The 24,230-nt window shown below is 44.1% G+C and overlaps 2 protein-coding genes and 1 long non-coding RNA gene across 6 annotated transcripts in view; 1 reads left to right on the forward strand and 2 right to left on the reverse strand.

Annotated features, from left to right (window-relative positions):
* cdi (serine/threonine kinase) overlaps positions 1-11,978 on the forward strand; it is a 93,922-nt gene extending 81,944 nt beyond the window's left edge. For 2 of the 4 annotated variants that reach the window (XM_033479626.2, XM_076526298.1), the window contains exons 5-6: positions 1,473-2,006; positions 5,389-11,978. In XM_033479626.2, coding sequence (XP_033335517.1) covers positions 1,473-2,006; positions 5,389-5,904 — 1,050 coding nt within the window. In that variant the 3' untranslated portion in view covers positions 5,905-11,978. Of the gene's footprint in view, positions 1-1,472; positions 2,007-5,012; positions 5,265-5,338 lie in introns of all 4 variants that reach the window. The other 2 variants (XR_004491627.2, XR_004491628.2) reach the window with 2 other exon arrangements.
* LOC117225848 (uncharacterized) lies at positions 1,789-4,667 on the reverse strand. The gene is made up of 3 exons (XR_004491631.2): positions 4,141-4,667; positions 4,024-4,067; positions 1,789-3,948 (listed from the first exon to the last, which is right to left on the reverse strand). It is a non-coding gene; the product is annotated as an uncharacterized LOC117225848 (long non-coding RNA).
* Positions 11,979-12,447: 469 nt separating the features above from the next.
* LOC117225844 (uncharacterized) overlaps positions 12,448-24,230 on the reverse strand; it is a 48,953-nt gene continuing 37,170 nt past the window's right edge. Inside the window, exons 2-7 of the mRNA XM_033479625.2 lie at positions 22,809-23,055; positions 21,920-22,119; positions 20,628-20,831; positions 17,402-17,629; positions 14,927-15,387; positions 12,448-14,747 (exon numbers count right to left, since the gene is read on the reverse strand). Coding sequence (XP_033335516.2) covers positions 13,008-14,747; positions 14,927-15,387; positions 17,402-17,629; positions 20,628-20,831; positions 21,920-22,119; positions 22,809-23,055 — 3,080 coding nt within the window. The 3' untranslated portion in view covers positions 12,448-13,007. The remainder of the gene's footprint in view (positions 14,748-14,926; positions 15,388-17,401; positions 17,630-20,627; positions 20,832-21,919; positions 22,120-22,808; positions 23,056-24,230) is intronic.

Here is a 24,230-nt window from a genome sequence, read left to right on the forward strand (position 1 = left end):
GATTAGCGATTGTTGCGCACGATGATAAAGGTTCTCGCCTGTTATGGCACTTTTAATCTCTACCGATACGGCTTCCCGGGAACGCGGACGCGATATTTCGTAGCTCGGCCCGCGTAAACGAATTATCTTACGTGCGGTTTGTCAACCATCTTGATGAAACTGACACTTCCGGCAAGCGTTAGATCCCCTTTTTATTTTCTTTAGTCTGTTTTTTATTACGCTACCGAACCCCTATCCGGGTTATTATTATTTCTTGAAAAAAACGAAGAAAAAAATTATTTCTCGAAAAGCTAAGCTCGAGTGTCGCTTGCAGTGGCCAAGAAACAGCCCGCACTCCCGTTTCGTATCGACCCATCTCGCACTCTCAGCGACAGCTCCAGTCACGCTGCAATCATCCTAGCAATTAATTTTAATTTCGACAGAGACTCGCACGGTTTTCCTTTTGGTTTGTTTTTTTGGTACCTCTTCACGTCTCGTTCGCTCCCGTTCCTGTTCGTTAGGCCTGTCGACTCTATTCAATCAAACGTTACGCACACGTATGCAGCGTATCCATTTCACTGGATTAGTTACTTAATACCGCTATAGTACCATTCGTTGAGTAATATTCGGTATGTGTCACGATGACGGAGAGCTTTCTCGTTACCGATGAACGGAGAGTTGGAGAACGATTTTATTTTTACTGTGACAGATGTTACAGTGTCACATTGACAGAAATATTAAACGTCGATTTAATATTTATTATTAAATTATTTATTATTAAAACGTTGACGAAATTAAAATAGCTAAAGGCAAAAATGTTCGTAATGTGGTATTGAGAAATGTTGTTCGAATCGAATTTGATTCGACGAATTTATTCGAAGTGTTTTGTCCGAATGAAATTTCATTTGAGAAATTTATTCGAAATGTTGACTGAGAGAGAATAAAATTTAATTCGAAGAATTTATTCAAAATATTAACTGCACAAAATTTTATTCCAAGCATATATTCGAAATGTTGACTGAATAAAATTGTATTCGAAGAATATATTCGAATGATTAGTCGAATAAAATTTTAATCGATGAATTTATTCGAAATGTTGACTGAATAAAATATTATTCGATGTATTTATTGAAAATATTGACTCAACAAAATTTTATTCGAAGAATTTATTCGAAATATTGTCAGAATAAAATAGTATTCGAAGAATTTACTCGAAAGATCACTCTAATATAATCGTATTCGAAGAATTTATTCGAAAGATCACTCGAATAAAATTGTATTCAAAGAATTTATTCGAAAGATAGCTCGAATAAAATCGTATTCGAAAAATTAATTCGAAAAAATTAATCCTTACAAATAATAATAATAAATAACTAATTAATATAAATAATTAATCCTTATAAATCCTCGCATCGCGAATCCATGTAAATTTATCCGTACAGCGCCATTTGCAAGACCGCCGAAAAATCATTACAAAATGCGGATGTTTTCAGTACGAGCCGAAATCTCGGCCGACGTTCCCGGAGATCACGTCCCGCCTGGACAGCATGATCGCGAACGGCGAGGAGGAGTCGAAAAGCAGCATCGGCAAGTGCCCGTCGGTCGACCCGACGCTGATGTCGTCGATGGACGAGATCACGCGGGAGGGACGGCCGGCGAGGCGGAGAACCGCCCGCTTGAGGAGTCAGTCGGCGGACGCGCGGGGCTGTGACAACGCGACGCCCTCGGACAAAGCGAGATGCCATTCGGCGCGGCGGGTAGCCGAGCTGGCCAGCAGAAGGGACCCTCACTACAAGCCGATGACCGCGAACCCGTTCCACGCGCTCGGCGGCGTCAAGAAGATCCTCGGCGACCTGTTCTCCAGCTGCCTGGAGCTGCCCTCGCTGGAGGACGTCCGGCCGAGCGTCACCGATGCTATCGGCAAGTTCAAGCCAGCCCCGAACGACAGTATCGCGAAGATCTTGGACAGGAAGAAGCCGAACTCGGAGCCGAGCAGTCCCACCGCCAGGAAGAAGTGGGAGAGAAAGGTAAGAACGCCGCGGCTCCGTGACTCCGATCGCCGCGAATTGTTCCCTCGGAATAGAAATCACCGTGCTTTATTGGTCCGATGCTTGGGATTAAAGAACGCTGCTGTATGTAAACGAAAGCGGATCTCGAAACGGCGATCCTTAACGACCGCCGGGGCTTAGTCGTTTTTTGTTTTGTTTTGGTAACATGAGACGGGATCGCCTGCCGCTCGCAAAGCCGCTTCGCGTGTTTATTATCGTTATCGATCGGCTGAATGTCTTGCCAGCCGCGGCCGGTTATGATGCAGAAGTGTTTCCGAACGATTTCTCTGCTTTCGACCTTGTGTGACCTTGACGATTACTACACCGCGGCTCGTTATAATTGAGACTTGTCGCGCGTATAAGGCATGATATAGTAATGTACACGTTCGCTATACTATTACTGGAATGCTTTAACGGAGAGTAGTATCGTCGTAGGTCTTTGAAAAGCGGTGGTCCTGTGTATAAACATGAGATGACCTTGATATCGCTAAGAATATAAATATATATTGTTCTCGAGACATTTGACATATCACTGACCCACCCTATATATGTATAATTATGTACAACCATGTGCAGCTATACAGGGTGGGTCATTTGAAACAAGTCACCTGAATAACTTGCTTCTTTTTGACAACAGAAAGAAGCATTGGAAGAATTGATTTTTCATTGTACTTCATATGTTGTGATCTTGAATGGCCTTCATTTACAGACCATTGTATTCGTCTTGAAAGGCTCTATCGGAATGTGAATACAAAATTAGGTCATCCCATTTAAAAAAAAACATGTTTGACCTTCATATGTCCTCTATACCTTCATCTGTAAAAACGTTACTGGCATCATATAATGTGCCCCTCGAAATCAAACAACTTTTGTCTGACACTTTTTATTCTATTATCAAAAACAATCTTGTTTCAAATGCCCCACCCTGTATATTACCATCGTGTGTAATAATTAGACCGCGGTTTTTCTTGTTTTTTTTCGGTTTAGAAAATGAATGAACGAAACACAGAACAGCGAAAACAAGAAATAAATTTAGAAATACCGCAGCACTGCTTTCACTATACTAACATCGTTAAACGAAGAAACACGTTTTTATCTCATTTCTGTTTGATGTGAGCGATGATTAGAATATTTATTTTGCATAAAGATCCGCGGTCTAATAATAATAATACATAATATCAAGCAGTTCTTAAATATACATTGACCACTGTATACCCGGAAAGATACTTTTGAACAATAGCAACCATGCAGCAGCGTTCTCGCGATCGTCCATCGTTCCCCCGCAGATTCTTTCGGACCCCGAACCGGCCTCATTTTCCGCCTAAACGCCAGGCGTCCGCCGTTTCCGTCTCTCAAAACGGCGTACACCGTTCGCTGGCAGCTGCCAAAAGCGACCGGTCGAGAACCAGACCATAACCGCTTATTGTCCACCGCTCCGAGCGGTTCAAAGACCCCTTAAGAGAATCGTCTCTGGGAGTCGGTTCTCTAGCGCCGAGAACGTCTCTTCGAACGGCGGCCTTGAACGCGAAGAGATCGCGAACCTACGCGAGCCCTCGACCTACCTCTAACCAAGATGCCAGCTGGCGTGAGGTAACAGTGGGACTGTTGCCTGGTTCACGGTCAAGGAAGTGACCCTCGGGCAAGCTAATGCCGGTCGGTCGCCGAGAGCGCGGCAGACGGGTTGCATAACGGGAGAGTCGATGAAACGTGGAACGAAGTGAGCAGCGGGCAGCAGCCTCTCAGCAGTCCGTTGGACGTTTTCGAATCGTAACGACCGTTCGGAGGGTCCGAAGGTGCCCCCGAACTTTCCTGATCAGCGATCGGCCGCTTCGCTCTTCCATTCAGGCGGCCGCCTCTCATTTCACGGCTTTCTCTCGGCGATGCCGAGATATGTCCCATTCGTAGATTAATTCGCCAGTTCCTTTAAAGATATAATAGGGTAAGTGTAGGTATTATTGCGGTTTAAAAATGAAACTGAACTTTGAGCTGTACCTACTATTCTTCAACTTGAACGTTTACTTTTCTCAAAATATTGGATCCCTGAAAGCACAAATTTCATTAAACAGCGTAATATGAAGGTGCATACATTACTGTATACGTGTGCATATATTACTGCGGTTATGTATCCAAATACTGTGAGCATTCCGCGCGTTACTGTGGAATGTTATATTTTCGAGATATTTGTGCAATAGAGTTTCCTCCACGAATTTCTTGCAAGGCTAACGCCATGTTTTCCTTAGAGCAGCATAACCTTATATTTTTCATTTTCTTTATATCGCTTGATATTTCTGTTCTCTTTTCTTTGACTTCTTTCTTTGTACTTTTCTCATTTTCTTTTAAATGTACACACACAGCTACAATTCCTAGGATCAAGATATTCTCACTGCAGCATTTTACAAAATTGCGTATAGGTACATACTCTGCGATCAAGCGCGTTCGCACCGGCGTATCGAGAACCGCACTGTATAGGTTAAGGTATGCAGTTCGGTCAAGCGCCGCGGTAATGTACACGCATACTAAAAAACTATGCGCCAAATAAGTACTGTATTAGTAAATAATACTTGAGGATACATGATGCAATTTATCTAAAAATAACACTAAAATGAATAGTTCCTTATTAATTATACATAAGATCCAACGTTTTCATAAGTTTCCGAATATCAAAGGTCAATATATAAATTATTGCTGTTAATTATTGCTGTCGTATGTCATACATTATTAATATTGAACATACAAAAACGATGAGATTCATTCTTAGAAGATTATATTTTATCACTTTCATTAAATACCATAGTATTTTGGGCGTCCGCATTAATAAATACCCACATTTACCCTAGATGTTGGAAGCTGCTTCCGTCGCCCGAATTGCTCGAGGAGACATAATAATGTGTTCGGATACTGGAAACATTTGCATGGTTACAGTATCGGATCGAATATGCTTTACTGACTTGTACAATAAGCAGCTTTGTGTGTGGATCGCCCTAGATCTTTACCGGCTGCGTAAACGATGGAGGAGCGGAGGAAAGGAAAGGGCGGGATGACTCGTCGGTGAGGTTATCTAGCAGGCCCTGTTTAGACGCGGTGCTACCGTGTGGACGGTTAAGGACGGTATATATACGGATCGGTGACGGATCACAGGTAGTCGCGGGAGAGGTGTTGACCCATTAGCCATCTGGTGGCGAGCGTAGGAGCTATCCGCCACCGATCGACGATGACGAGAGAATTCAGATCTTAGAGGTTAGGATAACCCAGGTCCAACCGTAGTCGTAGAACCCCGGTCACTTCTAATCGAACGAAACATTTTATTTTAGTTCTCTTCGAAAATAGAAGATCCAACGTGCCCTCTTTCTCGTGGTTCCAGGTAGCGACGAAGGTGGGCGCCGCCAGTTTGTTCACGCACCCGCTCTTCCGCGACGGCTGGGAGCCGAGAAGACGGGGCAGCTGCGAGTCCGGGTTCTGGAGCTGCGTCGGCGAGGACCTGAGCCCGGAGCCGCCGAATCGGCGGCACACCTCGACCCTGAGCAGCTCTGCGGCCAGCAGCCTGTTCCTATTGGACGACCATCGGACCAGCTCGATCTACACGGACTCGTCTGAGGACATCGCCAGCCTGGGCGGCGGCGACTCTTGCTGGGAGGATCGGCTGAGCGGCATAGGCTCCTCCAACAAGACCATCTCGAAGATCGTCGAGTACTTCGAGAGGAAGCAGGCCGGCAGCCTGAGGCTGGTGGACCACGAGGCCGGCTCCAGCAGCCGGCTCGCCCTCCTCAGGGCCAGCCTGGAGGGCCACGGGCCTCTCTGCAGCATCTCCGCCGCCCAGAGGCTGGTCGTCTGCGAGGGTGCCGTGCGCAGCAAGCTGCCGCTCTTCGACAAGAAGTGATACGCGACCCGCGGGATCTGTTCCTTGGGACTTTGCGGCCCCCACGTGGAGATACGCGAGCTCTAGCAGACGGAGGACCCGTGTCGGTTTGGGTTACGCGAGACAAGGGGATCTGGCGCGGCTTGCCAAGGAACGCCGTGTCCGGTGAGCCGGCAGACAAGGACCGACCGAAAGTAACTGATAACCAAGAACTAGAGCGTCCGCGCCGGACTTGGTTGTTTAGGGGATGCGGACTAGGGTGGTGCCCGGCGACGATCGTAGCCAGTGCTTCGTGAAGCGACTAGCAGGGTAAAAGAATCGAGACTATGGTCAATTTTGATCGTAAAGACAGTTTTATTATTCTACGTTCAGTATATCTCACCGAGATATGGACTCTGGAACATATTGGGACATTGTTTTGCTTTTGGCGTATTGCTTGTTGCATCGGTGTTACTACATCTTAAATCACATTTCATTGTACTTTGTCGCTGTTTGTAGAGCAGGACTCGGAATTAACTGTACATGACGGAGACTGCTCTGAAATGTGCTGCGGGTGAGATCTCACAAATGGGACTGTACGATGCAACTCCGCGGCGCATTTCAGAGCAGTCTTCGGAAATACTCTGTCTCCGTCACGCGCAGTTAATTTCCGAGCCGTGTCGCAGCGAATTGCGAGCAAATTTTAAGAAGCTCGTCGACTAAATTAACATCGACGGAAGCATACGGTTCGAGCTAGTCGATTCAATTCGTGACACGATGGTCAAGCTGTTAGCCCGTTTGAGGTTAGGACTCGGGCGCGTCTTGTCGTCTCAAGTCGCGCATCGGGATAGAATTTTTATTTTCACGACGATCTCCGACGCGAACCGTAAGCCAGCTTCGAGAGACGATCGCGTCGGCGACACCTCCGGCGTCATCCCCTAAGCAGAGCTCAGCCTCGGGTCCGGCGTGGACGCGGTCAGCCACGAATTCAGCAGACGCTTCTCTCTAAAATCTAGTAACCTGACTGTGATGTTTTTTGATAATCTACATACATTATTGATCCGTGCGACGTAAGCGTCGGTGAAGCCGTCGGCGGAGGCGTTTTTGTCGGTCCTTGGGCTGCGGTCCGCCAGACGCCGGTTAGCGATCTCGGGGGCGTCTGATCACGACATCTGACGGCGGGGCGCCGCACTATCGGCGTCAGCGTGACGAACGTGTCGACTAAAGTATTCCACGGGCGAGGACGAACCGACCGTTCCTCGGGAGGATCGACGAAAGCAATACGTATATAGAATTTGATTTGGAGACTGCGGCAACCGGATGCCGGTAGAGAAGAAAAGTAAACACGCTGCTCATTGTTCTTACCTTTTTCGCAGTGCCTCGCAGTTCCTAGTTTAGCCACCTCCGTCCTAATCCACGTCGGCCGACTTCTCGGCGATCGCCGCGAACCAGAGATAGAGAAAGAGAGAGGGAGAGAAAGAACGAGAACACGAATTATACACCGATAATTCGACTCGGACACGTTGAACACCCGGCGTCACAGTGGTTTTCGTTGCCCTAAATTGCTCCGCCCTAGCCTTGTTTCGTCCCTTGACCCCGTCATTAGACTCGGAGAACATTGTCGGAGGTGTGTGTTGCTGGGTCGTGTACCAGACACGCGAGAACTATACGACCTCGTACAGGAGAAAACGGCAATCTTGTAATGGTAGCGACGTTGCTCTTTGTTAATCGCGATCGAACGAACAGGGACGAATGCGAGCACAGAAAGGTCCGCGCCGCAAAGCGTTCGAGAACTGTGCGTCTCGACTCGGCTGAATATTCATGGCAGAAAATGCTGTGCCTTATTAAGAACGTGCCACCCTCGGTTACCTTGCGTTGAGCCGTGAACATTCGGACGTCGATGATACATGCAATACCCGGAAAAGGAGTTTGATTTTTAGTCACGAATATTCAGCCTGGCGAGATGTCCCGTCGGAGACCTCTCGCGTCCTTTTGTACCGTAGTTCGACCCTTCTGTGCCGCATTCGGCTGGAGAATCAGTTGCCATGTTCGAAAAAGTTTCTGCTCTAAGATTCGACTGATCGAAAGCTCGCGATGGACTGCGGATCGATGACATCTTCTTTGGTACATAATTCGAATCCCGCTTGCATTGGAAAAGACGAACACTCGGTCGAATGGATCCGCAGTCTGCCGAGCTTGTGGCGGCTCTTCGCGTAGAATTAATCACCGAGGAGCTTGATTCTCGCCGAATTGGCGTACAGAGTTCAGGGCGATGTAGGATAAAACGATACCCGCGAGTAACCGTACTGCCGTCTTCTTTTGTATTACGCGACCGTGTTAGATTCGCGAGTGGATTCACGATGAATCGTCAGGGCCTACGCTGTGCTTCGATGAAGAGGTGTTATCGATACTTCCGTATAGCGTCGCGGTGGCGTCCGCGGCGCCGTAGTTTAGCCACTCAGGATGCGAGGAAGCAGAACATAGTATATTTTGTTGACAGAGATGACACCGCGTGTCCTGAATATTTTTGTTGACGTGAAATCGGGACGATTGTCCGCGAATAATAGATTGAAAGAGATCGTGCGACAGAGAGAGAAAGAGTTAAGAGTGCGACAAATTAAACCGGAAGAGAAAAAAAAACAAGAGAGACAGAGGAAGAGCAAATGAAACTGATCTAGTCAGTGTATTATCGTGGCGGCCTTATCTTTTGTATGTCGTAGCGCTAATAACTTAAGTGTTCCAAGAGAAGCGAACGAAGTACGCAAAGGAAAGGGAGCTAGAGAGAGAGAGAGAGAGAGAGAGAGGCGAAGACTCAGAAATGTTGTTTCTGTTGTTGGAGAAGGCGAACAGAACTCGGAATGTACATGGTAATATAGAGCGAGTGCGTGTTTGTGAGTTTCAATTTGTACGACGAAGAAAACCGCGTGTGTCCTTTGGTTGCTCGAGGTCTCTTGGCTGAAGGTCGCTGGAGGTTATGTCTACGTCTATACCGGACTGCCATCTGCCGCTATTTTGCTGAAACGTGACCTCCGCATGGTGTCCATGCTCCACAAACACTTTTGCACTCTTTCATCTTCTTATTGCTTTGATACGCTCCGCAATTTTTCTCAGCTTTCAAACACCTCCATTTTATTTTCTATGATGTCTTCGTGGATCCTAATAATTTTGCAGACTCTTGCAATTTCTGCAAACGAGAGTTTTCGGTTTCTTAAAAATTCAAAGCGTGTCTTACCGCTTCTTCTGGGTTCCCAAATTTCTTCACGGATCCTATAACATTTCTTCTAGCTCCTTCTAGACCCTAACACGATCTCCGGTCTCTGAAATCGAAAACATGGACGATCGACCTTGAGTTACCAAGCAGAATTAGTGCACATTCGGAGTGACGAGCTGAACAGACACAGCACATAGGACACATTGCTTTCTAGTTGCGCGGTGTAGCCTCGGTACGGTATTCTCGAAGCAGCTGGTGACGCGAGCACCAAAATCGTCTTCCTGGTTCCGATTTTCTTTCGATCTCTGCTTGTTTAATTAGCGAGACCATTTTTATTTGTCCCGAGTCCGGTAACAAAGGCGCCCTCTCGCTGTAAATTCCACGCTGCTCTGAACAGAGGACTCAGCAACGGGGATCTACAGTTAGAGGGTACAAAGTGATCTATCTTCTTGTTCAACGGCCGACGGAATACCGTACCCAGTCGTAGCGGAAGACGTCGAGGACGCTTTAGGTAGCTACCACTTTGGCCGGTCAGCGCGAATCGTTTCGTCGACCCGGCTGCAGGACGAGTCGAACCAAATTTCTACTAGGATAATAGGCCACTATACCTTTTTACTTGTCAGAGTTCGTTCACGGGTTCTACTTGATAAGACTGCGTGTTTGTTAAATATGTATGTAAGTAGTAAGTCCCCGATGCAGTAATTTCTCTCGCATTGTCCCTCCGCTTGGAAACGAAAATGGACAACATGGGAGGACCAGATACGATTGCTCGAGCCCGCGGCTTGTTTTCATAGTCGTTGACGATCGGCGACCATTAAAACGAGACTCGATTAACAGTACATATTTCCTCTTCTCATATTGTCCCTTTTCATTCCCAAGCTGAGGGACGATGCGAGAGAAACGACTGTAGTTCGCAGTCCCTTCTTCCTTGCCTAACGGAATGCACCGTCGACCAGAGTCCAACATGTTTTTCCTTTTTTTGTTTCGCTCTAGTCGAGTTGATGCAGCGGTACAACTACGTTGGCCGAGGTTCGTTCGCATAAATGCCACGGGTTCTCTATTATTCGTTCGGTTCAGTTTCGGGTGTTGCCGGTCGACCCAGGGATTGCTGGGTCGATATCAACCTGTCTGGGCTGTTCAACACATTGACTGCCACGTCACCAAAGCTCACCGTAACTTCAAGTATAATTAACACATGAACTACCAAACCAGTCAGAGTGACTGATTTCTGATTTCTTTCTTTTACAATTTCTGATATCAGAAAAATGTTTTTGTTGGAAATTTTTATAGGAATTTCTTCATTGAAGCACATGTTACAATAAAAATCGTAGGAAGTTTCGTTATTATAAAAACAAGATACTTTAGTCACGTTTACGGCTTGGTGATTCTAGTGTTGAGGACATTGAAACTGAATAGCTAAAGTTGATTGACGATGATAACCTGGAAATGGTTTTCTCAGAGAATGTAACATACAATATTTACTAAAATACTTAAGAATTTGTAGATTAACACTCGGACGGCGAGACTTGGGTCAATTGGGACCTAGAATTCAAGTATCGTTATTTGTCTATCTAATTTCCGACAATTAATTGAAACTGTCAACAATTCCATGAAGGTTCTATACAAATTCTCACGAGTCTAGGAGAAGTACATTAAAATATATGTTGAAAAAATTGCTAAATAAAATTATAAATGATCCTGAGCAAGTTATATTCTTGTCAAAAAGGTCCGCTATTCGAGGATTAAAGCTACAAAATCCAGTCATTCGAAACAAGTAGTGGCGATAATAAACAAAAATATTGACGAAGTCAATGACCAACGTAGCAGTCGGTGTGTCAACAGGTTCTTAAAATGAATTCGTCGGTTCTGGTGGCAGCTTGAAGCTGTCGCCGTCCTCTTAACCTCTAACGGTCTCTTTGAAACATAGGACAGGTTTTGTATTTATTGTATAGTCGCGTTCGTACATTTGTAATAGAATTAAGTCCCAGCGAGTTCGGCTCGCGTCACCGCGATTTCTCTGCACAGTCTTCCCGAGGAAACTTCGAGCAGTACAATGACGACGATTTGAGTTGGGCCGCCCGCGGGCGCCCTCTACCTTTGCATCGAGTCGACGAGGCAGGAACGATGCGTTCTGCTTCGACGCGTCAATCGGTACCTGAAGAAACCTAGAAGCAAGGACTGCGAATGGGTTTTATTTTTAATAGTCGCGGACATATCAGGAGTGGGCATATCCTGAAGGAGTTTGTTGCTCGTGCGAGAGTGGCTGAGACATGAGAAACCGAGAGAGAGAGAAAGAGAGAGAGAGAGAGAAATGGAGGGAATGTATAGTGTGTGTGCGTGCAAGAGTGTGTGTGACGATTGGATGAGTGTACATCGGACTCGTGAGATGGCGCATTTTTCTTCTTCAAGAGGGTTATTTATTTTAAGTAAAAATAGGTATAACGTGTAGGTACACATTTAGAGAATCCACTTAAATCGTCTCTTCCAATACTTTTCCGGGACTATCGTCCATGTGGCCCGCGATGGACGGCCAACCACCCGACCTGTACATATTTATTACGAGGAGAAACGAACGAAGACACTACAATACTGTTTCCGGGCGTCGTTCTATGTACAGAGGAACAAGGGAGTTATTGCTCCTACGATCGTCCGTTTCGACATTAAATAAACAAAGGGAAAGACAAAGAGCGTAGACGCGACCGGGGAGGGGTGTACAGACGACGATGGTACTGAGGATAATAACAATTCTAATTGCTAAGAATTAATATAACGAACGAGAAGAGAAAGATTTCAGCGAAGCTATATATTATATTATATATTATAAATATATATTATATATATATATATATATTGTAAAAAAATTCCTATATACAAAAATAAAGTTAAGGCTCCAATTTTTACCAAACATCCTTGCAGGCTTCTTCGATAATGCCACACAACGCCCTCTGACGAGACGTATCACGATTAAATACAGCAGAACCTAGATTATCCGAAACTTATGTATCTGTATGAATCAATATTTAGTCTGGCACTATAACTAACTATACCGTTATCCAAACGTTTGTGTCGCCACGCTCAAGCTCGGATTATCGAGGTTCTACTAGAATATACTACCAACCTGGAACAACGATCCACAGCACATTTTGGTTCAACTGAACTAACGTTATAGTTAACGCTAATTTTAGTTTTCATAAAGAATATAAAATACTGTGTAAGAAGGTAGTAATAGTGAAAATGCGAGTGTCAGAAGTTTAATCAACAGAGCCACAGTAAGACGTTTAGGTTAGCTGATCTAACCCAAGTATCCATTATTCACCTAAACGTGCTTCGGGCCGTTACACCCGGATGGTATTCAATTACACGTTGCCACGATCCACAGTATAGAGGACATCTTTAATTAACAAAATACAAATCGTTAGTCAAAAAAGCATCGTTGTCGAACAACAACATAGACATCAGAGTCTAGAACACTAGACTTCTCAAACGCAACAACATTTCCGAATTTATAAACGCAATAAATAGATAAACCGCATTCGAATCAAACAGAACTTGCGAGAGCACTGGTCGGTCCTCGGAAGACGGTACCTGGGTTGCATTCGACCCTTCGACGCTTCATCAAACTTTCCGGCTTCCGGTGACGATCGCTGGAGGAAGTACGATGATAATTTAATAAATAATAGTTCGGATTAGGCCGGATCGTCTACAACGTTCCAGTAACGTCTTCAGAGGGCCGATGAGGTAAAAAAAAACAAGGTCACAGAGTCGTCTCGCCCAGTTTAACAGCTTGGAAGCTGCGGTCAACGAAGTTCCAATTCGTAGCAAGAGCGGACAATTCCGGAATTTCCAACGCACAATTTCAAACACAAACGCACAATTCGAAACATCAACATAGAATTCAACGAGTAGGTTCCAAAGATTCAGAACTCCGGTAGCCTCAACGTTCCCTCTCGACGGTATAGCGCGGCCTGCCGAGGTCCTCTTCGGGGATCAGAGGTATGTATCTAGTCCTTGGGTCCTTCTTCCTCTCGTACGCGTAGGGGAACACCATGCTCCTCCTGGTGGAGGTTCTGACCTCGGTCCTGGGTTCCTGAGGCCTGGGGATCCTCTGAATATTTGACTGCGCCGGCGTGGTGGTGCGAGGCTCCGTTGGGTCATTAGAGGTCGTCGAGGACTCCTTGACTTCCGGTTCAATGAGAGGAATGTACTTAGTCTCCTTCTCGGCTTCGTTCGATACACTTTCGGACTCTCTGACAGGTTCGGACACATGGATTGTTTCTACCTTGGACACGGTGCTCGCCCGAGGAAGCTCGTTGGAGACGTTGCGGGGACTCTCGGTTGAATCCTTGACATCGGCCATTGCCGTCATAGGCACCCAATCGTCTCCAGACTTGAAGCTACTGTTCTCGGAGCTGTCGTCAGAGTCGATGGACCAGCTGTAGGTAGCGTTCTCCCAGTTCAGAGATCTGGACACGTTGAATTCCCTGCGAGACTGGGCCGAGACCGTGTTCACGTTCGAGGAGGGACTGATAGGCGTCCATTGGTCTGTCGCAGCCTCGGAGTCCGTCGCATTCGAGCTTGTCCTCTCGGGATGGACCGCCTCTACCACTGCTGGCACCTCTACCGACGCGATGTCAAAGATCTTCTCACTAGACAGAACTGGCAGAGACTCCGAAACAGTTTCTAATTTGCTGCTTTCGTTCTCCTGGTCGAGCTGCGCCTCTTCAGACTCCTTGCTCTCCTCCGAGGCAATATCTCCCAGAGGAGGGAAGTACTTGGGCTCCTCGTAGCGCGACCCGGTCACGAAGCTGGGAGTGTACTGGGAGATCAGAGGCAGCAGAGTCTGTCTCGCGTACCTCTCAGCCTGGGCCAAGATGCCAGCTAGCCTCTCCGGCAGGAACTGCACGGTGAAGGACCTCGTGGTCGACGAAGTCTCTTGTATCTCGTCTTTTTGCTGCTCCCGAGCATGGACCTCGTTTCTGGTGTTCTGCCTCGCAGACCGCGGTCTCAGAATAGGCTCCGTGATCTCCGGCAGCTTCAGAGACCTGCCGGTCTCCTTCTTGCTCACCCTGAGCACCGGCTCCCGGATCTCTGGCAAGAATTCCGTCGAGGAGTCCAGAGACGAGGAGTCGGAGGACGGGGCCCTCTGGAAGAAGTTCGGTCCCGAGAATCCTCTCCCCCGCTCGGAGTCCGAGTTCTCCAGCGAATTCGAGTCCCCGTCGCTGGATATGTCCGCGATATTCCAAGGATTCGCGCTGCGACGGTTCGTCGGGTCCTCGAAGCTGTTCGCCTTGAAGGTCTCCTTCCTCTCCACTATCCGGATGTTTTGGTCCTTCGTGAACGGGCCCAAGCCCTTCGACGTCGACGAAGACGTTTTTTCCTTTGACAGGGCCTCCACGGGCTCGTAGTTCTGCTCCTTCGTGAACGGACCGATCCCGCCACCTTGCTTCTCCTGGAGAAGCCGCTCGAGGATCGGGGACGTCGAGTTCTCTGGCTCCGTGGGCACGTTGCACTCGCCGGAGAACAGAGGCAGGAACACCGGCTTGCCCGACTCCAGGCTCAAGCCTTTCCTGCAGATCGACAACGTCTTCCCGAAGCTGTCGATGATGGCTACCTTGTCGATGCTCCAGGACACCAGGCCGGAGGAGATCCAGCCGCTGTACGCCGTGTACTTGATCTGGAAAGCCGTTAGAAGTCGTGTTTATTGCTTACCCAATTAATCGCAAGGACTTTGCGTTTGTGGTCGCTAAAGCTAAGACTAGTTTAGTCTACGAGGTACAGTAATTTTTCTCACATTGTGAAGGCTTTCAAAGAACTTTAGAATGGTTAGGTAAACAAGCCTTCGCAAGATCTTACTTCGATAGCCTCCAGAGTGGAGATTGCAGGGTGCGGTACGATGATCTTCTGCAGAACAGCCCCGACCAGTAGCTCCTCGTCGTTCCTGGTCATCGCGAAGCTGTCGTTGAAGGAACCGTCGCCGACCATAGTGACCTGCAGCTTGCCGTAGGTTCTGGTGGGTCGTTCGCTGTGGCTGTTGTAGACCTTGACCTGATACTGGTGCGCGCAGAATGGTTCTTCTTCTCTCGTGACAAGGTAGAGCTGCCCTCTGGCGGGGGACTCGTCGCTGTAGTAGCCCATGTCGCCGCATGGTCTGCCCACCCCGTTCATCCCGCAGGGGAAGCACTCGCCTTTCACCAGACCGTCGTAGCCACGCTCGCAGGGGAACGCTGGGAATCGGCACTTAGGGCTGACCGAGTCAGTGAACAGCTTGTAGGCCCTTCTGTGGTTGCAGAGGGATCTACCTTCCACCGCGCTCGCTGAAAATCAGTCAAATTTTTGTCAAATTTGTGACTTACCGAACTCGGAAGTGTCTAGGATCATCAGACTGTGGATTTTTATACGGAATAAAAATTTTCCAAGGTTATTGCGGAAAAATCGAAGTTAAAGACAAATAAATTATTCCTTTGAATAATTCTGATAAGTTGAAAATGGCGTGGCAATGTTATTACATTGTTCTTATGTTTTCACGATTTTATATTTTAGCTATAATATAATATTAATTAATATATATAATATAGTTATAATAGTAATAATAATAATAATAAATAATAATAATAATATAATAATATATTATAATAATAATTAATAATAATAATATTATTATTATTACTATTATAACTATATTATATATTAATTTATATTATATTATAGCTAAAATATAAAATCGTGGAAACATAAGAACAATGTAATAACATTGCCACACCATTTTCAACTTATCAGAATTATTCGAAGGAATAATTTATTTGTCTTTAACTTCGATTTTCCGCAATAATTATATATAATTATTATATATAATTATTATATATAAATCCACATTCTAACGATGATAGTTATTTCAAAGTCCTGTGTACATCGAGATTTCGCTCGCTGTTGCTTGGCCTTCTACCTCCTCCACCCGCCACCAGGTGGCTACCTCCCCGATACTACCTGATCCGTCGCCGATTTGCGTACATATTTTACAAATTTGTTTTCAATTGACCTCGCAACATCCCTTAGGACAGAGTCTACTAAATACCAATGCCCTACTAGGCCCTGAACGAAACGACCACCGTATTTTCCACAATTCTTCATCGTTCACAGAACCGCCACGCATCTTTAAACTTTTGGATGGTCTGTAGAGCTCCTAACTGCTACTACTAATATACCGAGGACTCGTAAGACTTGATAGACTCGCGCTTCATTGCCAAAGACTTCTAAATGCTGCTAACAGTACGCTCTGGTTCGTAGAACACTATAAGTTAGGTCAACACAGTACAATCTTGCTCTTGATTGGCTGTGCAAAGACGACTCCCAATTTTGGTAAACGTGGCACTGCTGAACTGCAGTAGCAGAAGCAACTGTATAAGCACCTAACCTCTAAATGAAGGATTATGGATTGTCGCTCTGCTCTTAACAGAGTGGCGACCACTTACGAATTAGGCTAGGCTGGATAGGATTTTGCTAGCTCGCAGCTGGACACACGGGTGACCCGCTTTCTTTCGGTCAAAGAATTCGATCCACGTTGCGGACAAGGTAACATTACCCCACGCGTGAAAAACTTGCGGCGGGCTTTCTAATCGTTCGGCTCAGGAACTGTTTACGTCGGAAATGAACGATGACCGTGGGACGAGCATATTCGCTCCCGGACGAGATGATATATTCTTGTAAATGTATGGCATTTTCGATGCTATCGAAAATGGGTAATTTGTATGTTTTACGGCCTTGTCCGTTTTTTTAGGTAAAACGGCCCTTGCTGCCCATCTGTAGGGCACTTGAGCGATAAACGTGCGTTGACTTGAAAGTCCGTTACACAGATTGGTTATTTATGACCACCAAGGATTTTTCGACACACAGTTTGCAGGTCTTCCGCGTTTTTAGTCAGTCGTCGGTGAGCAGCTTACGAGTACTCTCGTTGTCTCTAAGCTCTTACGAGCAACCTGTAGATTAGATCTTGTGTGTTCAATAAATATACTTTTATCTAAAACTCTGCCTTTAATTATTTGCAAGCAAATAATCAACAATTCTACAGGGTGTCCTCGAAATATGTGAACGAACGTCGGTATCGAATTCTACACCCCCTAAAAATATTTCCTGATATTTCGTATTTAGAACTGGAACTACTGTATCCAACTGTGCTCCGTCTGCAAGAACCGGTGCAGGTAATTTGTCTTATCTTACGTATTTATTTAAATTCATTCGTTTGCAATTTCTCTATTAACGAGCTCAGTGACATTTTCAGAACTTCTTGCTACAGGAATTGACGTGGATAAAAGTGGCGTGTTAAGTACTCACACCAAATGATGTCGGACACAGCGCCCAAGAACAGATTCGAGCACCCGGTTTGCATTCTGCCGCCATTGGGGTAGAAGTCCACGTCGCCCATAGGTTGCCACGAGCCTAGACCACCTAACAGCAACTGCTCGCCATTGCTGTGTATCACGTCGACGAAGTTGGCGTCGGATTCGTCGAGTCTGGCCCTCGGATCCTGCGACTCGAACAGGGGTCCTGCTGGGTCCAGTCCTGCAAAATCAGGCATCACTTTTACTAGCCTAATCTCATTCTATGTTACCGTAAATGCATTTCAACCCCTTCGATTTTTATTTTCATGCTCTATTTATGATCATTGAAAATCCATGTGAGATTTATTACGTCACATATCACAAATCTACATAAAATTTCAAAATATAGGAATCAAGGATCAGTTTCTATTTTCGTCACATTTACATTGACTTAGTCTCTTTGTCTTAAATAACTTCCCTAGTAGAAAATTTTTCTGGTTTCTTCTTTATTAACATCTCCTTTTATTTTTGTACATTCTTTAATTTAAAGAGTAATGTAGCATGTTCAATTAATAAAATAATAATAATTCCTAGATTTTGATGACAGAAGAAGCCGTTTCAGTTTCAAAGAAATTAATAATATTAATGTTCAATAGGTTACGCGTTGATATGTTTAACTAGCTCGTTCTTATTCGTGAAAGGGTTGAATGCTCGTTCAAGCTAGTTGGGAGATTGTCATAGAACATTGGCTTAGTTTTGGTCATCGGTGAAAGAGAATGTCCAAGCATCTGTGATGAAAAATGAAAATTGATCAAGGCGAACCGGACGCCCGCGCGATCACGCTCGCTTTTCTTTTTCCAAGCGCGCTGAACGTACGAATGCGTCGACCTGCGGAAACCTCGCCAGTGAAAATAGCTCGTTGTCGATCTCGGGTACACACACGCCCGAAGACCAACGGAGCGTGGCAAACGGAAAAAGTAGAAGTTTCCGAGCCACCGGTCGCTTGCACAATTTCGTTGCCAATAGCAAGATAGCGCCGATGCACTGCGTGACGTTAACATTGTCTTACTTTTGTGTATGAAATTACGACACCGTTGCATCTAAGCCGATTTCTAATTCGAACGTCATCCTACCTTTGATAATTGTAGCACCAATGTACAGCCGAGATTCTTCCGATTCAAATGAGTCTAAACACGACGGAAATCGGACTACGTTCATCGAAGAGCTATATACTGGGTGAGTCACATAACCCGCATGCCTCAGATAGCTCGAAATTAGTCAATCTTGAAATCATGGAAAATTTTCTACATGCGTGAACCTCTGCTCACCTTTGAAACGATGCATTTAACGATTTTTCGTACATGGCATTATTTAGAAGTTATTTAAGGTGTGCGAGTTATGCGGCTCACCCTGTAGACTGCATATTGATTGAAAGTGCCTCGGACTAATCCGATTTACATCGTGTTTGGACTCGTTCCAATCAGGAGAATCTCAGCTGTTCATTGATGCTGTAACTATAACGGTCTGATGAGAATTACTGAAAGTAAAATATACTAGGCAACATAACTATACCATCGGTACAATTTTCAAAAGAGTTTCGTTCAAGTACATTTGTACAGTGATTTGCAACAGAAGCAGGGATGAATTTTATGTAATATGAATCAAATCAATATCCGTTTTTTAATGTTGCAAACTTCGTCTCGCTCTTGACCATGTAAATTTAACCGTGCACTACAATGTGCCCAAAGTCTAGCATCTCGTTTTAGCAAATATTAATTCACCTTGTGCATCGACGGCACAATATTAATTGTAAATTATTAGTCAATATTAATATTATTAATATTAATAGTTAATATTCTAATTAATTAATATTAATATCATTATATTAGTTAATATTAATTAATATCAGTTAAGTTGATAGTAATATTACTAATATTAATTAGTATCAATTGTCAATATTAATTGCTAAGACAAAATAACCGAGAGTCGTTGACGCACGGCCATCGAAGAAAATGTAACTAATCGGCTTTGTGGAAGTCCTCGTTACGATTCCCAGTGAATAGGCCCCGGCCGTGGACCAATCGCTAATCATCGAGCAACTCCCTACCTTTCCCTGCGATCGTCGCGGTCCATTTGAATAATTAAGATACCACGGAGGGCTCGAGTAGGTTTCACGATCGTTCCTTTCTGCGCAGACGATTAACCCCGTTCTTCATTGCTACCGCGTGATCGTTTGATACACTTTACCGCCAACGGCTGTTCCCACAGCGTTGTCAGGATGAAATGAAATCGCCTTTTACTTCACGAAGGACGACGGGGCTGCACAGTCGTCGTCGATTTTGCAACTCCGTTGGAAATATTCTCTACCCGTTGATCAAACCCGATCGACATTCGTGCATATTTATAGTGTTTTCTTTTTAAAGATTTATTCTGGGTTTTTTGTATACATACATTACCGTACGAAAAACGAGGCTATGGAAGAAAAGTATCTCTTGACACATATTTATTCATTATCCGTCCGATAATTATTGACATTAAGAGAATGATTGAGAAATTAGTAGCTGGAATTTTTGAGAGTGGACAGATCAAGGAAACAGATTAGCTTAAAATTACTCACAAATTTTATTTTCGACCAACAAGGTATACTAGCATTTTTATTTTATTTTTAGATTGAGTAATGCTTTAATTACTGACGGAAATTACCTTTCTTAACTATTTTGTATTGACAAAATCAACAATTTAAAAAATATTGATACAGTAATCCTTTGGTTGACGATGGAGATTTTTCTTTAAAAAAAAAAATTTATTCTGCTACGAAAAATTCTGAAAAAATTCAGTGACTTGTGCCCCGTTAGGTAGAAGATTCGTGATTTTTTTCATAATTTTCTGTCGAGTAGAACAGAAGATATAGAGCATAATCTGTCAATCCGATTTTTCTCAAAAGGAAAAAGAGGAATAACAAAAGAAGAGGGGAAAAAAAGGAGAAAGATATAGAAAAGAAAAAGAAGGAAAAAGTGAAAGAGAAGGAAAAAAGAAAGAAAACGAGGAAGAAAAGGTAAAGTAAAAAAATTGGGGCATTAGACGCAGTAACTACCCCTGCGGTAGGGGTAGCAACTTGAACAAAATTGACTCAGATGGTGTCCTTTCACTGGCCGTCGAATTGTCAAAAGAAAAATCAATTTGTTTATGTGGCACATTTCACCATTTTATCCAGTTATACCCTTTGGTGGATACGTTACCTGTGATCCTGGACACGTTGCCCAATTCGGCGCCAGCGAAGCCAGCCACATGGGCACCGAGACTGAAACCAATCAGATGGACCTTCTCCAAAGGCACGTTCAGGCTTCTAATTAGTTTCGCTAGCTGTCTGCCAACCAGCCGAGTGTTGGCAGCTGCTCTTACGTAGTTAGGAACTGCGCTCCCTGGACCCCAATCGACGCACACTGGAAACGGATATGGCGTAATCACGCGTTTATGGTATTTTAACGCTTTATGCAATTTTTGCGCAAATTTGCAAAATGCAAGAAATCGTGCGTGTCGATAAAAATTATATTAACATTTTGATTTTACTTTCATCGTACGGAATCTTTTAAACAAGAAATTTTTTTCGTTGTAGTCTTTATAAAATTGAGTTACGATTGTGCAAATTTGTTCAGAGATTCGCGGTCTAATCGTCACCCATTTGAAACAAATTATATTTAAATAAATATAGAGTGAGTTTGTAAAAACGATTACCTAAGATGACTTTATTGATTTTTTTTTTAAATTCTTTGAAGCAACGCTTATTTTGTCGCCCTGTGATACACCCTGGCCTTCAGTTGACCTTGTCTAGAGTTCGCAGCATTTTGTTCAGAAATATTGGCCTTGAGATACAAGGTCAATTAAATGTCATCCGGTACAGGTTTCCAGACACGAGGTCAATTTTAAATGTTATCCTGTACCGGTTTTGAGGTTTGAGGTCAATCGAAGGTCATTCTGCACAGGTTCTGCGAGACCTAATCAATTAAATCACCTTCGCTACGATACCTTATAACCGAAAATTTTACCAAAAACTCTTGACCGGAAGATATGAATTTCTCAAAGCGTCGGTTAATTATTGAACACACTGCATATAAAATTACAACATAAATTATTGTCACGCAATTCGACAATTGATACCATAGAGAAGAATTCAAGGTATTCAATTGCTAGGTTCTTCGAATAGTTAACAGATTGCGCTTAAAAAATCGAAACGGAGGTTCTACAGAGTGTCTCATAATTATGTTAACACTCGAAAAGAGATGATACCTGAAGTCATTTGAAGCAACTTTTTCCTTAGCGGAAATGGAATCCGCGGCTTCGTTTACGAGTTATTGATAAAAGACACTGACCAATCGGAGAGCGAGGGCGGGGCGTCGGCGTTTTTCGTTAATAACTCGTGAGCAAAGCCGCGGATTGTATTTTCACTAAGGAAAAAGTTGCTTCAAATGACATCAGGAATCACCCCTTCCCGGGTGTTAACATAATTATAAGACCCCCTGTATTTACAAACCTATATTGCATTCGTGCACGGTCATCAGCGCGGACCTCATCTCGTACACCCAAACATGATCGCAGCTGGATCCGAACCCGTGGACGATCACCTTGGTAGGTAGATCCGGATCTATGGCACGGTGCGCGTTGTCGTTTATGTCGTCGGCAGGAACCTCCATCGGTATCGATCTCGCCTTCCTGCTTCCGTACACTAGAAACCTAACGCACACATTACAATGTTCGTTATCATCATTATCATCACAACGTTCATTAGACATTTTGTTATTCTTCGAATTTTTATTATATTCTATTTAGTAACCTCTTAGGAAAAATAGAGCCATTATAGCGACTATCAACGATCCACTATAGTGGCTCAGTTATTCTCATGTTGAAAATATTGTACTTACGTTGCGTACAATGCCTAAGTGTTTGAACATTTTGAGTACTTTAGTCGAAAGTTTTATTACTGTTACAGTTCTTATGCGAATGTATTATAGTACGTGGATTATATAATAATATAGTATTATATGAATGCATTATAATATCTTAACAATACTATATTGTATTATAGGAATGCATTATAGCTTGTGCAATTATATTATATTGTATTGTACAAATATATTATAATATATGAATAATATTATATCACGCTATGTTGTGTACAAATATAGTATATGAATTATATTATATTATATTACACAAATATATTGTGATATATAAATTATATTATATGATACAAATATATCATAATATATTATATTACAATATAATAATAATTATATTATATTGCACAAACGTATTGTAGTATATGAATTATATTATACAAATATATTATAATATATGAATTATATTATACGTATTACATCATAATATAATTTCCTGTCTATGAAAATTATGTATCTAGATACCTAGTGCCGACATCTTTGGGCGGTGATGGCAGCATCTCCAAGTAGCTGAAGGGCCCGGTGTCCTCGAAGCAGCCGACATCCTCGTAGCAGACCTTCGAGACGTCCCTCTTCGTCCTGCGGCTCAATATCTTGTGCAACGTCCACTCTTTCATCGACTCGACGACCGAACGGAAGATCACCACATCGTTCTTCTCGTCTGCAGATTCGTCGAGAGGCGTCGGCCACTCTTGTGCCCACGCGGGATCTCCTGGAAAATTAACATAAATCATTAAACAATACCAGTCTCCATTTCATTTTTAATTCAATAAGATCCGCCGAATGTAAGGGCATCGTCGCATTATTTTCTACTGATTTCAATTATTAGAAGAGGAACCTAATTTATGTTTCTTAGGTTACGAATACGAACGATTTTTATTTTATACGAAGATTCTCAGTCTGATCATCGATAGACTGTTCCTCAGTCTCATCATCAATATATGTATTACATATAGTTATATAGTTATAGTGTATATAAGTTATTCAACATCGGGAAATGAGAGGGTTCCTGAGGTCATTTGAAGCAACTTTTTCCTTTATGAAAATGTTCTCCGCGGCTTCGTTTACGAGTTATTAACGATAAACGCGGACCAATCGGAGAGCGAGTGCGGCCATCGCTCCGCCCCAACGGCCAATGTCGCGTCGCGCGGGCAGTCTGACGCAGCGGCAGTGTTCGCGAGGGCGAGGCGTCAGACGTACGCGACCTCACATGGGTAAGCGTTTTTCGTTAATAACTCGTAAACGGAGCCGCGGAGAACATTTCCGTAAAGGAAAAAGTTGCTTGAAATTACCCCCCGTATAAAGTCCCACCATTTGTTATCACTTCTTCTGTAACAAAGGATTTTTCTACCCTGTTCTAGTTAATAATTCTAATCATCTAGATCTAATTTCATCGTTTCTTTAAATTCGTCTAACGTCTTTACAGTTTCACGCTTCGTCCGCTGGCTTTTGCCACAACCGCGTCAAATTCGCCATCCAATTACCGTAGTTCCAAGAAGACGCGAGCAATAAAAAAAGGACGGTCCAATTAATTATGCAGGACGTGCGAGAGTTACTCACAGCCGGTACACAACCGAGAATAGGATAAATTAGCAATAAACTGCGAAAGAGGCACGGTAGACCCGCATTAGAACTGGTTAGCGAGTTTCCCATCGCGCGTGACGTCCGCTAGCCATGGAGGACATGGACGACGATTATCCGCGCGCGTCCGATTATTTATGGCACGGAATGAACCGATGCACTTTGTCAAGGTATAGACATAAATTACGGGAATAGCCTGTCGCCGTGCTGACAAGGTAATACATCATAAAACGAAGGATCCCGTGCTGCTTCGTTCATAAAACGAACGGTAACCGAACTCTTTCTCCTGGCCGTATTGGTGTCAAG

The sequence above is a fragment of the Megalopta genalis genome, chromosome 14 (genome assembly GCF_051020955.1).
Source record: "Megalopta genalis isolate 19385.01 chromosome 14, iyMegGena1_principal, whole genome shotgun sequence".
Classification (NCBI taxonomy): Eukaryota; Metazoa; Arthropoda; class Insecta; order Hymenoptera; family Halictidae; genus Megalopta; species Megalopta genalis.